The following is a 17443-nucleotide window of genomic DNA, read 5'->3' as shown; positions in this document are numbered from 1 at the left end:
GCATTTGCAGGTGACTGGGTGGCATAGAGTAGATGACAAGTGAGGTTTGCCCACAGCTCCTGCCATTGCCAAAATCTCCACCCAGCATGCCACCCCAAGGGCATTCCAAAGACAAGAATTTGCTAGAATGTGGCCAGCCACAGTGGCCCACACCTGTAGTCCCAGCACTTTGGGAGGCTGAGGTGGGAGGATCGCTTGAAGCCAGAAGTGCAAGACAGCCTGGGCAACATAATGAGACCTGGTCTCTATTAAAAAAAATCAGCCAAGCATGGTGGCACACATCTGCAGTTCCAACTATTTGCAAGGCTGAAGCAGGAGGATCACTGCAGCCCAGGAGTTCGACGCTGCAGGGAACTGTGATTGTGCAATTGCACTTTAACCTGGGCAACAGAGCAAGACCTTATCTCAAAAAAAAAAAAAAAAAAAAAAAAAAAGACTTGCTAGATTGTAAGAAAAGTCTAGTCCTGACATGGTTCATGTCACATTTAGGCACATCAAAAACTTCATGGACACAAAGCTTTGCAAGACTTCAGACTAAAATAACAAAATGTCATTATTTGGTAACATGCAGGAAAATAAACCATTTGTTCTATACACCACTTACATGCTTTGAGATTTTTTCCAGTAGCCGCATGTGTTTTAGATTCCTTTGTTTAAGCTTGGCTTAATCTTGGTTCTTTTCCTGTCTGTTCTCCCAACCCCCACCCCCACCCTGCAGAAAAGGACAGGGGCGACCCGACTGGGCTCTATTTGGGAGACTTACTGAACACAATGAAACAATTTTGTTCAAAGAGAAGTTTCTGGATTGGACAGAACCGAAGAGAGAGAATGAGAAGAACCCCAGGGAACTTGCCCAGCACAAGGTATTCCAGTGACCAAGTCTCAATCCTCAGGGCTTGGTTCGGGTCCCAACAAACATGGCCTTGATGTAAAATGATCAAATCAGGATAGTTCGTGTGGTCATCACTTCAGATGTACCATTTCTTTGTGGTGAGAACATTCAAATCTTCTCTTCTAGCTCTTTTGAAATATGAATACAGTATTGGAAAACAGTCACCCCACTGTGCAGGAGAAAACCAGAGCTCATTCCTCCTCTCTGGTTGTCATTTTGTAACCTTTGGCCAACATCTCCCTATCTTCCCTCTCCCGTCTCCTTCCCACACCCCCTTCCCCATAAAACAGATGCATGTATCAACACATCAAATCATACTCATAATAATGTGTCAACTAAAATATTTTTTTAATTAAAAAAAAAAACCATGGACACACACACACACACACACACCCCCTTAAAGCTAAGAGGCCTTCCCAGGATTCACTGGTAGAACAGCAGACAGGCCTCCAATTCTAATCTGACTCCGGGAGGTGAAGAGTCTGGTTTGCACCTGTTCTCGGGCATCCATGTGCTGTTGTGGCAATGGGTGTTCAGACCTCCCAGAGTCTTTCTGGAAATGCAGCCTTTCCCTGACTGCAGTTAAACATCCTAAGATAGAGGATGGAAGCTGTATTTTTATGCTGTCCCATGAACAGCTGAAGCAGCATTGAGTGTGACAAGGAATGGCTGTGGAAACAGGCAACTGAACCGATGTCTTCGTGTTCCCCACAGGAAGACCCCCCTGATGTCAAGCCGTACGATGTGACACGGATGGTGTCCATGCCCCAGACGACAGCAGGCACCATCCTGGACCAGGTGAACGTCGGCCGTGGCTGTGGCCTGGTGGAAGGACATGACAGGAGGCAGTTTGAGATCACCAGTGTCTCTGTGGATGTCTGGCACATCCTAGAATTCGACTATAGCAGGCTCCCCAAACAGAGCATCGGGCAGTTCCACGAGGGGGATGCCTATGTGGTCAAGTGGAAGTTCATGGTGAGCACAGCAGGTTAGTGAGCACTTATGGTTTTTTCCAGCTGAAAGAGGTCGGCCCAGCAGCCCTGCAGGAGCCAGCTTCCCCAATGAGCCCTGTTGTGCTCTCTGCTGGGTGTGTGCAGTGGGGCACTGCAGTCATGTGCCTTTGAGAGCCACCTAGTAAACCACAGAGATGAAAAGAAGTAAGGCTGAATTCCTAACAACCTAGCATTGCCAAAGCTGCTGGTGTTCACCTGTAGAAATTGAACTTGCACATCAAGTCTTCTCGGCTCCCTCTCTCTCTCCCCTGCCCCTGTCCCCAGAGCTTTTCTGGGAAAGAGATGATTGGCCTCTAAATGATATTTCCCATGTGACTGTGTGTTGCTTCAATTAAAGTCGTTAAGTACAGCATGTCTTCGTGATTTAAAGCTGGAACCAAATGGGCTGTAACATTATAGTAAATACACGCACGGAAGATTGATTTGAAAAGTGAAAGAGTCTGTTTCTCCTGAGACTGAGAGCACGCGTGGTGCTTTGTGGGTCTGGTGTAGTAAATGCAGAGTCTAAACTCTCCTCGGTTCCTGATGGTGATATACCGCATTGCAAAACACTCGCCTGGATGCTCTGGAGAAATCACCCCTTTCCTTGCCGAGGAGGAGCCTTTCCCACAGCGCTCCTCACCCCTTCCCATTCAGCATGCAGGTCACAGGTCTGTAATTTCAACTCAGAAGAGAGTTTTTTCGCCTCTTTACAGCCCCCTTGCTGTGCAGGTGCACCTGCCCCCAGGGCCACAGGAAGCACAGGCAGCTGTTTGCTTCAGAAAACTGCAGGCTCAGAACCACGTGATTTCTTTCCTGGTTTATATAAAATGCATCTGTTCATCAACTGACACCATTTCCTGAGCACCTACTCTATGGAAGACACTTTTTGTAGGGACCAAGTAACTATTTCAGATCCTGTCTCCAAGACAGTTATCCATGATGTAAAGCAAGTGCAGGAACACCCAGCAGGCGGGTCTCACTGAGCACAGCCAGTGGGGCTGTGTGCTGTGCAGAGCTGGCTGTGGTCCAGAGGTCCCCCTGCCCCCTCAGAGCACGATGCGGGGGCTTTATCCTGCCTCCAGCTGAGTGCCTCCTGGGCTCCCTGAGACTTGTTCTGTTGTGATGCTAATTTCTCAGATGAGGAACAGGACCATAAGATGGGGAACCTGCCTGAAGCCACACAGCTAGCAGGGAGCACAGCGGGACACTCACACCCAGGCCCGCCTCTTTTCAAACCCAACTGTGCTGTTAACCCGCTCTGCAGGCACGGAGTCAGAGTGGGGCTCCAGCACAGGATGTGGGGAGCCATGAGTTTGGTTACAAGGACGGGCCGAAGAGCCCAGTCACCAGACTGTGGAGCAGGTCAGGGTTGAACCAGCGGCAAGGCAGCTTGAAGTTGGGCCACTGAACACATCAAACTTCAGGAGCTTCTTAAACAGCAGGAATGGGCTCTTCCAGGGCTCAAGCAGCTCCAGCTTCTCCTTCCAGAGAGTAGTGGGGTGTCAGACAAGGACCCCCAGTGGGAGGGACTCCCTTCCCTCACAATCCCCTCCCCTCCCTTTCCCTTCCTTGACAGGGTCTCACTATGTTGCCCAGGCACTTTCTTTCTTCGTTTCTTTCCTTCTTTTCTTCCTTTCTTCCCTCCCTCCTTCTCTCCCTCCCTCCCTCTTTCCCTCTGTCTCTTTCTCCCTCCCTCCCTCCTCTCTCTCTCCTTTCTTTCTTTCTTTCTCTTTCTCTTTCTTTCTCTTTCTTTCTTCTTTCTTTCCTTCCTTCTTTCTTTTTCTTTCTTTCCTTTCCCTTCCTTCCTTCCCTCCCTCCCTGCCTCCCTGCCTCCCTGCCCCCGTCTCTTTCTTTCTTTCTTTCTCTTTCTTTCTTTCTCTTTCTTTCTTTCTTTCTTTCTTTCTTTCTTTCTTTGTCTTTCTTTCTTTCTTTCTTTCTTTCTTTCTTTCTTTCTTTCTTCCTTCCTTCCTTCCTTCCTTCCTTCCTTCCTTCCTTTCAGACTTACAACTTTGGAAAAGTCCAGCTTTGGAGAATTAGGATAGAGCAGAGAGTGTTCAGATTCTAGACCATCCCTCCAGCAGCAGAAGCACAGCCCAATGGCACTTGCAGTCACTCTGTAGCCAACATGGAAGCTCTGGCCTCTTGGTGACACTCATCCGGCTCCTCTATCACTTGTGCCCACAAGAGCCACACCTGCAAACAGGACCGAGTCAGAGCTCAAGGAGCACTTCTGGGAGAGGGTCAGCACACCTGCACACAGGACCGAGTCAGAGCTCAGGCAGCACTTCTGGGAGAGGGTTGGCACACCTGCAAACAGGACCGAGTCAGAGCTCAGGGAGCACTTCTGGGAGAGGGTCAGCAAAAAGCAGCAGCTGCACAGGTGGTACAGCCTCTGCTTGGCCGATGCTGGCCGGCCTGCTGTGGTCAGTGTCCTGGCCCAGCGCCTGCAGGGTAGGGTTGCTCGCACTCCAGCAGGGTCAGGAGACAGCTGCTCGAGGTGCCCAGGGATGCTGAGCCAGGCTCCTCCAGGGCACGATAGGGGTTTAATTTCTATAAATAGGTGGCTCTGGGGCAAGGATACTTAACCATAAGCAGTCTTCACACCTCTGTTTTCTGTTATTCCTAAATAGCACTACTGGTACCAAACTTATTTTTGAAACTGCTTTGATGGCGTAACATGTCCACACTTTATTTATCTATTTATCTATCTATTTATTTATTTATTTACTTACTTATTTACTTATTTAGAGACAGAATCTCGCTCTCGCTCTGTCACCCAGGCTGGAGGGCAGTGGCGCGATCTTGGCTCACTGCAAGCTCCGTCTGCCAGGTTCACACCATTCTCCTGCCTCAGCCTCCCAAGTAGCTGGGACTATAAGCATCCGCCACCACGCCCGGCTAATTTTTTGTATTTTTAGAGAAGCAGGGTTTCACCGTGTTAGCTAGGATGGTCTCAATCTCCTGACCTCGTGATCCATCTGCCTCAGCCTCCCAAAGTGCTGGGATTACAGGCATGAGCCATCGCACCAGGCCCTATTTATTTATTTTGAGACAGAGTCTCGCTCTGTTGCCTAGGCTGGAGTGAAGTGGCGCAACCTTGGCTCACTGCAACCTCTGTCTCCTGGGTTCAAGCAATTCTCCCTGCCTTGGCCTCCCGAGTAGCTGGGATTACAGGTGCCTGCCACCACACCCTGTTAATTTTTGTATTACACTTTAAATTAGGCAACTGATCAAGGCTGTGAAAAGAATGGCTCCGGATCAAGAGGTCAGGAAATCGAGACCATCCTGGCTAACACGGTGAAACCCCATCTCTACTAAAAATACAAAAAAAAAAAAAAAAAAGAAAGAAAAAGAAAAAGAAAAGGAAAAGAATGGCCCCATAAGTTCTTCCCACTGAAAACTGAATCTTTACATTGCTAAAATTAAAAATGAATACACATATGAAAAATGAATTTGTATATAGGACTACATTTCAATACGTGAAGAAAAACTCTTAACGAAAATTAGTGAAATGCCCATTTTGTAAAATATCTTTAAAGAAATAGAAGTCTAGGCTTGCACCTGTAATCCCTGAGTTTTGGGAAGCTGAAGTGGGAGGATCACTTAAGGCCAGGTGTTCAAGACTACTATGGGCAGCATAGTAAAACCCCATCTGTACAAAAAATAAAAAAATCAGCCCAGTATAGTGGCATCTGCCTGTCGTCCCAGGGCTTTGGGAGGCTGAGCCAGGAGGACCCCTTCAGCCCAGGAGTTCAAGGCTGCAGTGAGCTATGGTTATACCACTACACTCCAGCCCCAGCAGCAGAGCAAAACCCTGTCTCTAAAATAAAAATACTTTTAAAAAGAGATACAATTGTATTTTGGATATATACGGTCAAGTCTATTTAGAATGTTAGGACATGATATTGGTTATTTAAGTGTAAATGTGTATTTATACAATGTATTTGAGTGCTAAAAATGTCTAGGTCTTTATAAACTGTTACCATCTATTTGAAACATGCCTTTCCCTAGTAATCTAGTTGGTGCAACACATTTTCACTACTTTGAGGAAAAGGATTGCTAATCAAAGGCAGTATTTTTTGCTAAGTTAGCAGAAATTTCAGTTGAGTGGCTTCCAAATTAATTTTAGGTATTTATAATGTAGTCATTGATGGTTCCTATTTTATTTTGCCCTCTCGAAAACATATAAACTTAGCCAGTTCAGATCTATAGTGGATGGTAGGAAAGGCCATTTTTAGTGAAAATACTTTAGAATCATTTATGGAACCTATGTTACAGATACTTTACCAAAGAAATGACTGAAAAAATCAAATAAATATGACCCCTGAACTTTTAGGAACTTAAATGAGTTTTCTTCTTCCTTTCAAACTCCAATACAGTTGTAATGTTGGAAATGGGATTGAAGCTAGGAAAAACTGAGGTGATATAGAAGCAGACTCCAGTCTTTTTTGTTTGTTTGCTTGCTTGTTTGTTTTGTTACAGAGTCTCACTCTGTTGCCCAAGCTGGAGTGCAATGGCGCGATCTTGGCTCACTGCAGCCTCCACCTCCTGGGTTCAAGCGATTCTCAGCCTCTTGAATAGCTGGGATTACAGGCATGTGCCACCATGCCCAGCTAATTTTTGTATTTTTAGCAGAGACGGGTTTCACCATGTTGGCCAGGCTGGTCTCAAACGCCTGGCCTCAAATGATCAGCCCACCTCGGCCTCCCAAAGTGCTGGGATTACAGGCATGAGCCACCGCGCCTGGCCAGTTCTTTTACTATTACAATTTAACAGGTCTTCTGCACCTCAAAGCTCAGATAAATTCTACCTGTTTCCACAATGCTTTGAATTATTTCATATTTTACATTTATTCTTCATCTGGAATTTACTTTAATTCATACGGTATCTTTAGCTTTGTCCTCTTTTCTTTCAAAGATCCTGGAAGTTTTAACTTCGCACCCCACCTGTTCATCCTCAGCAGCTCCTCTGGGGATTTCGTGGCCACGGAGTTTGTGTACCCTGCCCCAGCCCCCTCTGTGGTCAGTTCCATGCCCTTCCTGCAGGAAGATCTGTACAGCATGCCCCAGTCGGGTACCACTTGCAGGCGGCAGCTATGACACACTGCTAAGCAGCAGAAGACACACCTTCCATGTACTTCTGCACACCCAGAACATATGCTTATCCTCACCCCTAAACCAAAAGGAAGGAGGGTGAAATCAGCCACACATTATAGCATAAGAAACAAGGCTCAGTTACTTAACCCACCCAAAGACGTCAGCTAAGAACAGGTTGAGCACCACAGTGGCAGGCCTGGCGTCTCTGCTCTTCTCCCAGCCTTGCTCTCAGTCTTGTTGCTGCATGGTCATTGGTTGACTGCCATTGCTCCAGCCATCATGTTTGCATTCAAGACAGAAAGAGAAAGAAGGGTGGAGGAAAAAAGGGAACTTAATAGCCACATCTCTCTCCTTAATCAGATAAAAAAGACATTTTCCCAGAAATCCCAAGCAGACTTTTGCTTATATCCCATTGGCCAGAGCTTCCCACATGGCCAACCCCAGCTGCAAGGGATCCTGGGAAAGCAAATGGCAGGGGAGAAGGGTATGGAGGTATCAGCTACGTTAGCCAGTGAACAGGGTCTGCCATACCAAGTCTCCACAGCAGAGGCAAGACTCCAGCCCAGGTCTTCTGATCCCAAGGTCAGGGCTGTTTCCACCAGGCCACCGCCTCAAGACAGAAACCTCTGTGCCCTCATTCTGGTTAGGAAAGTCACAAGAGACTGGGCTTGACAGCCCCTCCCGCCCACCCTCCAGTGAAGCCAAGGTCAGCTGCTTCTCAGTTTGTGTTTGTTGCTTCTCACATTACAAGAGTCTGGAGCTGCAGCCAGGGACCTCACCTTGCACTGAGAGCCCAGGGCACCACTGGAAGTTTGACCAGTGCACATGTCATGCTTGGAAAATCTTAGCCATCAGAAAGAGAGGTTGTGCCCACGCCTTTCATCCTGGGGCTCAGGGCAGGTTATCAACCTCCACTGGGCTTTTAAAGTGTGGCTTTCACAGAATCCTGAAACGCGTGCCAGGAAAGGACACACGGTGAGCCAACCAGCAACAGTGAGAGGCGTTTTGCCCCGTGGAGTAAGAGTCAGGCTGACAATTTGAGGAGGAGAAAAAGTGAGGAGGAAAAGGCAGTAGAACAATTTTTATTTTCAATTTATTTCATTTTATTTTGTATTTTATTTTATTTTTTATTTTTTATTTATTTATTTATTTTTTAGATGGAGTCTCACTCTGTCGCCCAGGCTGGAGTGCAGTGGCGCAATCTCGGCTCACTGCAACCTACACCTCCCGGGTTCATGCCATTCTCCTGCCTCAGCCTCCCAAGTAGCTGGGATTACAGGTGCCCGCCACAATGCCCGGCTAATTTTTTGTATCTTTAGTAGAGATGAGGTTTCACCATGTTGGCCAGGATGGTCTCAATCTCCTGACCTCATGATCTGCCTGTCTCAGCCTCCCAAAGTGCTGGGATTACAGGCATGAGCCACCGCACCCGGCCATTTTATTTTATTTTTTAGAAATAGCATCTCACTTTGTCATACAGGCTGGAGTGCAGTGACACAGTCATGGCTCACTGCAGCCTCTAACTCCTGGGCTCAAGTGATCCTCCCACTTCAGTCCCTGAGTAACTGGGACTATAGGCATGTACCATGCCTGACATTTTTTTTTTTTCTTTTTGTAGAGAGAGGGTCTCACCATGTTGCCCAGGCTGGTCTTGAACTCCTGGGCTCAAACAGTCCTTCCTCCTCAGCCTCCCAAAGCACTGGGATTACTGGCATGAGCCACCACTCCTGGCCACAGTTTTGATGTTTAAAGCCCATTTCTCTGTAAGAGAACCATGAGCTCACCTCACTGCTAAGCAGTCGCGCCCAGGGCGGGAACACCACTGACCTGTCTGCCGTGAGATGTGTGCTCCAGTGTTGATTGTGCTCTTTGGAGATACGTGGTGCTAACAGCCCCTTGAGTGGCACGTGCATTATCCCTTCCACTCTTAGCACAGTCCTGCCAGTATCCAGAAGGGCCAGGGGCTTGAGCTGGGGCAAAGGGAGGAGGACCTGGAGGACGAGGAAGGAAAGAGACTAACTCCTTGACGCCACCTTTCTCTGCCTAGGGGCTTCTCCCAGTTGAACTTTCAAAGGGCTGGGGTGTCCTGGGTTTCTGTTTGCCTCTTTGCCCCTGGTTTGACGGCCAAGGGGGTTTCCCCCTGTGACACACCAGCGGGGAGGAACAGCATCCACTAGGTTTGGGGAGGAGTGAGCTGGAAGTGTCCGTGAAGGAGCTCCTGACGGTCGGGGTCTGTCCCTGCCCTCACAGCGCTTTTCCCTGTTAACAATCACCACGAGGTGTACCTCTGGCAAGGCTGGTGGCCCATCAAGAACAAGATCACTGGTTCTGCCCGCATCTGCCCTGCCTCTGACCGGAAGATTACGATGGAGACCGTACTCCAGTACTGCAAAGAAGAGGCCTCGCCAGCAGCTCCCCGGAGCCCTAGACCCTCTTTCTCTTTCTGCATGGGTCAGCCGGTGTCTATAAAGCCTGGCAGGTGGTAATGAAACCCATTTTTTTCACTTTAATTTTTTTGAGATTTATTAATTTTTATTTTTCGATTAGTGCATTCTCAGCTGCCAGCATGAAGAAGAACTAGTTTTTCTCTCTGGTATTATGAGGCCATCTAACATGTTACCCTCAAGGATAAAGGCTGTATTGTGGAACGCCCCAGGCAGATTAAAACCCTGTTGTACTCCGGGTTGATCACACTGAGAGACAAGTTGGCCTCTGCCATGTACATTATCTGCAACCACTACCATGCTGTTGGAGAATGAAAGTCTCCCCCAAATGGTGAATGGCCATTGCCAACCTTTTTATTATTTATTATTATTTTTAGTATTATATCCTAAAAGTAAGTTTGTAGTTTTTCATATACCATCCACATGAAATTTCTGGTCCTTTATGTAAAGTGAAAATACCAGTAATTAATATCACATTTTTATGGTTTCATTGATACTATTAGTTTAATATCACTGAGTATATGCAATTGATTCTCTTCCTGAAAAACTGTTCAGCAATAAATAACATATGAAACCTTCCACCCAATGTTATAGTAAATGTAGATGTGTAAGATGCTGTCTTTCGCTGTCAGTCATATTGGAGTTAATCCCATGGTAGGAAGGCAGAGGGAAGCCGCTACGGTGAATTCAGGAGGAAGAAAATGCTCCACCCAGAAGCTGCAGACAGAGGAGCTCTCCCTTCCAGGAATACAGAGCGTTTTATTAGGTTCAAGAAGTATAGACTCAGGTTGATTATAGGTCACTATTGTAGTCACAGGCATGAAACTAACATCTTATATAAACATTATCCATGTGTTGTTATGAACTACTTATAACTTGCATTTTAAGCATGAAGTCATGAGTTCTGACAAAGAAGAAAAGATTTCAAGGGAAATCAGCGAAAGACAGGGTCTCTCTTGGGTCTACTGACGTTTTGTTCTGTGTAACTACAGGGAAAAATCTCAAGAAACCACCCCCCAAGTCTTACCTTATCCATGCTGGCCTGGAGCCCCTGACATTCACCAATATGTTTCCCAGCTGGGAGCACACAGAGGACGTTGCTGAGATCACAGAGATGGTGAGCACGCTTTCCTGCCCTGTGAAGGTGCCTCCTGCGCCTTTTGGATTGTGGGTTGACTTTACTTTGGGGAGAACATCCAGTTGCACTGTCAAAGTGGGAAAATATTTTTCCTTTTGTAACATTTTAACAAGTCGACATAGAATTTGCTTAGGAAGAAGAGAAGTCTAATGGAAAATCAATTAACTATTGTAGTAATTTTTTACACATGATACCTAAATTTTAAAAACTTAAAAGCAAAGGTGAGTTTAATCATGCTGACTATATATGTACGTAAAAGCTGCGAACTCTTCATTCTGTTTGCTAAGAACCTGTTTCTTGGCATTGCTTGTCTCCAGTGTCCATGTGATGTGCAACCAAACCCTCATGTTTCAGACGTTAACCTTGTGTAGAGGAGACACAAACAAAATCTGATGAATTAATGTGTTCAGATAACTGAATGTATGGATGTACTGCGACTCACTTACGAGAAGGTATTGCTCAACATCTCATTCATATTGTCTTTTAGGAGACCACCTGGTATTTTCACATGAGCCATTTATCATAACTTCTATCTACCAAAATATATTGTTATCCAGAATGTTTTCCAACCACACAAAAAAGAAGTTACCTATAACGATGTTGAATTTCTTATTGATGAGCTATTAACATTGCTAGGAATAGCAGTTCTGAGGATTTGTTTTGGTTTGATGGGAGATGGTGTTTTTCCGTTTTGAATTTTTTTTTTTTTTTTTTTTACCATGTAGGAGAGCTGCTTTGATTGGGGAAATGACCCAAGTGTATTTTGTCGTCTCAAATTTGTGTCTCTGACGGGCTAAAATTAGGAGGGTTGAGGAAGAGGAGGTGGTCAACAGGAAGCAGGGAGTCAGTTGGGCATCATGAAGGGTGAGGGGCCTGGTAAGCTTCCATTTTTTCTTTTCTTTTCCAGCCCAGGCTGGAGTGCAGTACCACAATCACAGCTCACTGCAGCCTCTGCCTTCCAGGCTCAATCAGTGCTCCCAGATCAGCCTCCCAAGTAGCTGGGACTACAAGCACACACAATGCCCAGTTAAGTTTGTATTTTCAGTGAGGTTTTGCCATGTTGTTCAGGCTGGTCTTGAACTCCTGGGCTCAAGCCATCTGTTGGCCTCAGCCTTCCAACATGCTAAGATTACAGGCTGACTTTCCAAAGTGCTAGGATTACACTGTTGGCTTTCTGATACTCTCAGAGAGGCCTGATGGTTGATTTCCTGAGAAAGTAACTCAGATAAGACAAATATAACTTTCTCAAGTTTCAAAACTGGGATAGTCAAATTTTTGATGTTTATTCGAAGAAACCATAAACATCAGTTCTGTGGGACAGTTTAGCCAGTTTCAGAAGGAGGTAACTCACCATTCTCTCTCTGTATTCACTGTAGATCCTGGGGGTTGGCAATGGGGCTGTTTACTGTTGTGCAGGCCCATGGGATTCCAGCCAGAAAAGAGTCGGGCTTCCCATGCCAGCAAGTTATACAAATAATTAACACTCACCAAGTGCTGATTCTGCACTAGGCACAACTCCAAGCAATTTACACTGATTTTCTCGTTTAATTATCACAACAGTTCATCAAGATCTATCTTCTTATTATTCCCATTTTACTGGCATGGGAGCAGAGGCACAGAAATATGAAGTGACTTTCAGCAAGTAGAAAAGTCAGCATTCAGATGCAGGCAGGATCACTCAAACACCTGCCTTCGTCTCGCTTTTTTTGAGACAAGGTCTTGCCATGTCACCCAGGTTGGAGTATACTGATGCCATCATGGCTCATTGCAGCCTGGAACTTCCAGGTTAAAACCATCCCCCTGCCTCAGCCCCTTGAGTAGCTGGGACTATAGGTGTGCACCACCATGCCCAGCTGATTTTTGTAGAGATGGGGGGATCTCACTATGTTGCCCAGGCTGGTCTCAAACGCCTGGGCTCAAGCAATCTCCTGCCTTGGCCTCCCAAAGTACGGGGATTATAGGCATGAGCCACCATGCCCAGCCCAAAACCTGCCTGTTGACCACTAGTCCCCCCATATATTTGTGATTTGGGCAACTGCTATTAGTTATGCATTCCCATCATCCACCCACCCAAAAAGAGAGAAGCCAATCTGGGGTCGCAAGTTTAATGGAGGAAGATAATTTACCCAGAATAGCTTGTTCAGATTAAATTCACACAGTTGTTTAAAAGCAAACTTGATTCTGCTCCAAAATATTCTGGATGCACTTTCTGACCTTCTTTTTCTATTGTGGATTAAGAAGGTGCTGAGGCGGGCGGATCATGAGGTCAGGAGATCGAGACCATCCTGGCCAACATGGTGAAACCCTGTCTCTACTAAACCACAAAAAATTAGCCAGGCGTGGCGGTTCACGCCTGTAGTCCCAGCTACTAAGGGGGCTGAGACAGGGAATCACTTGAACCTGGGAGGCGGAGATTGCCGCGATCGCGCCACTGCACTCTAGCCTGGCGACAGAGCAAGACTCTGTCTCAAAACAAAGAAAAAACAAAACAAAACAAAACAAATGAGGCCAGGGAGGGGAGGAGGGTGTGATTTATTTTCAGTTTAATTATTTTAAAAATATTTTTAAACAAATTCCATTATTTGGAGGTCTCTGGTGTTTAGACTTAAAATTTACTAATCTTAGTTTGTAATTCACTCATGGTGAACATTTTTCCAGTGGCAGTCTTGAGATAAGATTTGTTTGAAACTCTGTGATAAGGTGAGAAAATATCTAAAAGTCAGAGAAACAAGATTCCATCTCTACAAAATATTTTAAAAGTGTGTGAGGCGAGCATGGTGGCATGCATCTGCAGGCCCAGCTACTCAGGAGGCTGAGGTGGGAGGATCACTTGAGCCTAGGAGTTCAAGGCTATGGTGAACTATGATTTCACCACTGCACTCCAGCCTGGTGACAGAACGAGACACTATCTCTAAAAATTAATAATAATAAAAGGGGGTCAAATGCAGTGGTTCACACCTGTAATCCCAGCGCATTATCAGGCTGAGGTGAGAGGATCACTTGAGGCCAAGAGTTTGAGACCAGCCTGGGCAACAGAGCAAGAGGGGAGGGGAGGGGAGTGAAGGGGAGGGGAGGGAAGGGGAGAGGAAGGGAGGAGGAGGGAAGGAAGGAAGGGAGGGAGGGAGGAAGAATTAACCGGACATGGTGATGCACATGTGTAGTCCCTACTACTTGGGAGACTAAGGCAGGAGAATCACTTGAGCCCAGGAGTTCGAGGCTGCAGTGAGCTGTGACAGTGCCACTGAACTCCAGCCTGGATAACAGAGACCTTGTCTCCAAAATATTTTTTTTAATTTCAAATTTAAAAATTAAAAAAATTAAAACTCAAGGCAACTGCAGGCCTTTGGGCAATCCCTTATCTTTCAGAGCCGTTTCCTCCTCAGTGATGTGGAGCCATGCGTCCTCAGGCTGTGTGCAGATGGCACAGGGCTGTGTTTGCAAGCACTTAATGAAACAAGTTCAAATGTAGGACACAAGCCCTCCTCTCTGCCCCCTCCTCTTCTCTAGGACACAGAAGTTTCCAATCAGATCATCCTCGTGGAAGACGTCTTAGCCAAGCTCTGTAAAACCATTTACCCGCTGGCCGACCTCCTGGCCAGGCCACTCCCAGAGGGGGTCCATCCTCTGAAGCTTGAGATCTATCTCACCGATGAAGACTTCGAGGTAAGCGGTTCTTCCGGTGGGGTGGGGATGGGAGTAAAACAACACACACACGCCCAGCTCATTTCACTGAGCCGCGGGGCGCTTCTCCCAATGTTTCCAGTTTGCACTAGACATGACACGGGACGAATACAACACCCTACCCGCCTGGAAGCAGGTGAACCTGAAGAAAGCAAAAGGCCTGTTCTGAGTGGGGAGACGCCAGAGGAACCTCGGAGTCACGTCCAATACCATCGCACCAGGGAAATGGATATATATTTTTGGACTGGTGTTTTCCACAAAGTATCTTTCAATCAGAGTTTTCAGAACCCGACATTGTTAAAGATACTACTTGTCCGGGAGTTGTGTATTTTGTAAACGTTCAAGGGAACTATTTCGGAACTTCTTTCCACCATTCAGCAGATTATCAGAATTAATGAAAGTATGTTATGTGCACTTAAGCCGCAGCTGCTGTAGATAGCACTGCGTTCTTGTTCCAACTAAGCAATGCTTTTTTCTTTTTTCTTTTTTTTGGAAGCAGTTCTCTTTATAAAGTGTTATTTTGATAGTTTGTGGATTCTAAAACATATATATATTTATAGAAACACCATAAAAGTCAAGTAAGTATTTAACAGAGCAGTATGTATTCGTTTACTTTCAAGATGTTTTTTAATGTCAAAATAATACGAAAAGGTAGATGGAGTTGCTTCTGTCAAATTAGCTCTGCCACCAATACGTATCTTCATACAAGTTTGGAAACGTTTCCTGCAGCATTAGGTATGACTTGTTCTGAGTACTGCTTCCGGTGCTAAAATGAACAAAGAATTTGTACTTAATGGCATGGACTCTGGAGAATCTATGCGAATCAACCTTTCTACCTTAATATCTCCCCCAAAATGCCTTGTTTTTAATGTACAGTTTCTTTTTTTTTTTTTTTTTTTTTTTTTTTTTGAGACGGAGTCTCGCTCTGTCGACCAGGCTGGAGTGCAGTGGCGCAATCTCGGCTCACTGCAAGCTCCGCCTCCCGGGTTCACGCCATTCTCCTACCTCAGCCTCCCCAGTAGCTGGGACTACAGGCGCCCGCCACTGCGCCCGGCTAATTTTTTCTATTTTTAGTAGAGACGGGGTTTCACCATGATCTCGATCTCCTGACCTTGTGATCCGCCCGCCTCGGCCTCCCAAAGTGCTGGGATTACAGGCGTGAGCCACCGCGCCCGGCCTAATGTACAGTTTCTATACAGAACAGTTTGCTCTGCGTCTTTGGTGATGGTTTGGAACATTATCTACAATTTTACTCTCAAATAGTCAAAATAAAAACATCTCAATTTATAATACCTCTTGTAAACATTACACATTATTTTGTGATACAGGACTTTTGTCTTGTGCTTTTGGAAAAAAAAAAAAGCATCAGAATAAACACAACAATTAATTGATTGGTTCATATTCAATTCCAAGCATGTTCCTTTCTGAAAATCTTTTTTTTTTTTTTTTTTGGGTAAATGTTAACCTAGCACTAATATTGTATCATTAAATATTAATGGCTATACATTTGAATTTAGTTTAGGGCAAGATTTTATACAAGGTCATAAGATTAAATAAAGAGCTATTTGCCCCATAAAATTAGTACTCAGTACTATATTGCAGACATATTTTTACAAATCATCATTCAACAGAAGTTCTTTTCCTTTTGCTTTTTTTTTTTTTTTTTTTTTTGAGATGGAATCACGCTTTTGTTGCCCAGACTGGAGTGCAATGGCACCATCTCAGCTCGTTGCAACATCTGCCTCCCGAGTTCAAGCAATTCTCCTGCCTCAGTCTCCTGAGTAACTGGAACTACAGATGCCCACCACCACGCTTGGCTAATTTTTTGTATTTTTAGTAGAGACGGGGTTTCACCACATTGGCCAGACTGGTCTCAAACTCCTGACCTCAAGTGATCCACCCTCCTTGGCCTCCCAAAGTTCGGGGATTACAGGCTTGAGCCATTGCGCCTGGCCTCAACAGAAGTTCTTTACCCCACAACTCTATCTACATTTCAATTTCAAGATCTCAGTGCCTTTAAAAAAAAAAAAAAAGTATGTGGATAAGACATCTAGAAAACTTAAAAATGAGTTAGAAAACTTCTCACAAGCGTGTATGTTCTTAAAATACAAATTCATGGGTTTGAAGGTATTCTGTAGACCTATCATGAGTTGTTACAGCCCTTCCCTATTCTCTGTTAGCCTAAGTTTAACACATTCCGTCACAGCACATTTGCCTGAAACTTCAGAACTTAAGTGCTCCACCCTTTCACTGCACCAGGGTGGGGACCTGTAACCCGCTCCTGGTCTCACCACTTTATGATTGTGTAATATTGGGCTGTCACTGAACTTCTCTGCCATGATTTCCTTTAAAAAGGAGACACTCCTAGCTATCTCACGTGCATCACAAGATTCCAAGTGAGGATCTAGCGGAAGCTCTTTGAAAATTGCCAAGTGCTAGATACATAATGGTATTAAGATCATTGTGACGGTAGCTGAAATAGGAAAGCAGGGGGGTTAAGTTAGGGAATGTTGTCACGCACCTAGAAATGATGGATTCAACCAAAGCAAGAAGAGGAAAAAGGAGAGAGAGAGGTTCAAATTCTATGTCCCATAGATAGCACGCAAAGAGGCGTGGAGAAAAGTCACTAGGGCAACCTGAGGTTCCGAAAGAGAGAGGCAGGGTTGCAACCTCTGCAACAGGTTCCAGGAATCACCTGGATCCTTAGATACCCAGGACATAGCTCGAGTTGCTACAGGAACTTCCAGTGGAGAGCTGCTGTAATCAATAAATAAGACAGGTGTCCTCATTAATATTCATTAATACTAGATTTTCCCAAAGTGCTTAAAAATCATGAATATCTACTTGTGTTAAACATTGTCCCCCAAAATGTGCTGTCCGTTTGCTTCTCTTGGTGAATAAGACACCCCAGCTTGTAGTGCCAGTTTACTTTTTGCCTCTTTTCCTCTGAATTGTTTCCTGCATCTCTTTCCTGCTTATAGAACCAGATCCTATTTTCCATGGTTTTTTTTCTGATCCTTTCCTTCTATAACTGCAACCTTTGACCTTTGTGCACTGGGAAGGGACCTAGCTGAAACATTCGAATTGCTAAACCTTAAAGTCTCAGCCCTTGAACTGACACTGGTGCCTGGGGCTTTTCTCCACAGTCCTCCAAACTCAAACCCCTGCTCTCACTACATGCAGCTGGGGCAGGGAAG

General features: G+C 45.5%; 1 protein-coding gene across 1 annotated transcript in view; it reads left to right on the top strand.

Moving 5' to 3' along the window:
- The window catches only part of LOC103238151 (supervillin-like), a 54307-nt gene extending 39199 nt beyond the window's left edge, over nt 1-15108 (top strand). Inside the window, 5 exon segments of the mRNA XM_037986454.2 lie at nt 719-863; nt 1607-1880; nt 10420-10544; nt 14073-14228; nt 14329-15108. Of these exon segments, the coding sequence (XP_037842382.2) occupies nt 719-863; nt 1607-1880; nt 10420-10544; nt 14073-14228; nt 14329-14415 (787 nt within the window). The 3' untranslated portion in view covers nt 14416-15108.
- The last annotated feature ends 2335 nt before the right edge of the window (nt 15109-17443 follow it).

The sequence above is a fragment of the Chlorocebus sabaeus genome, chromosome 9 (assembly GCF_047675955.1).
Source record: "Chlorocebus sabaeus isolate Y175 chromosome 9, mChlSab1.0.hap1, whole genome shotgun sequence".
In the NCBI taxonomy this organism is placed as follows: domain Eukaryota; kingdom Metazoa; phylum Chordata; class Mammalia; order Primates; family Cercopithecidae; genus Chlorocebus; species Chlorocebus sabaeus.
Note: the sequence above shows the minus strand (reverse complement) of the source record. Positions and strands in the feature narration are given on the sequence as shown.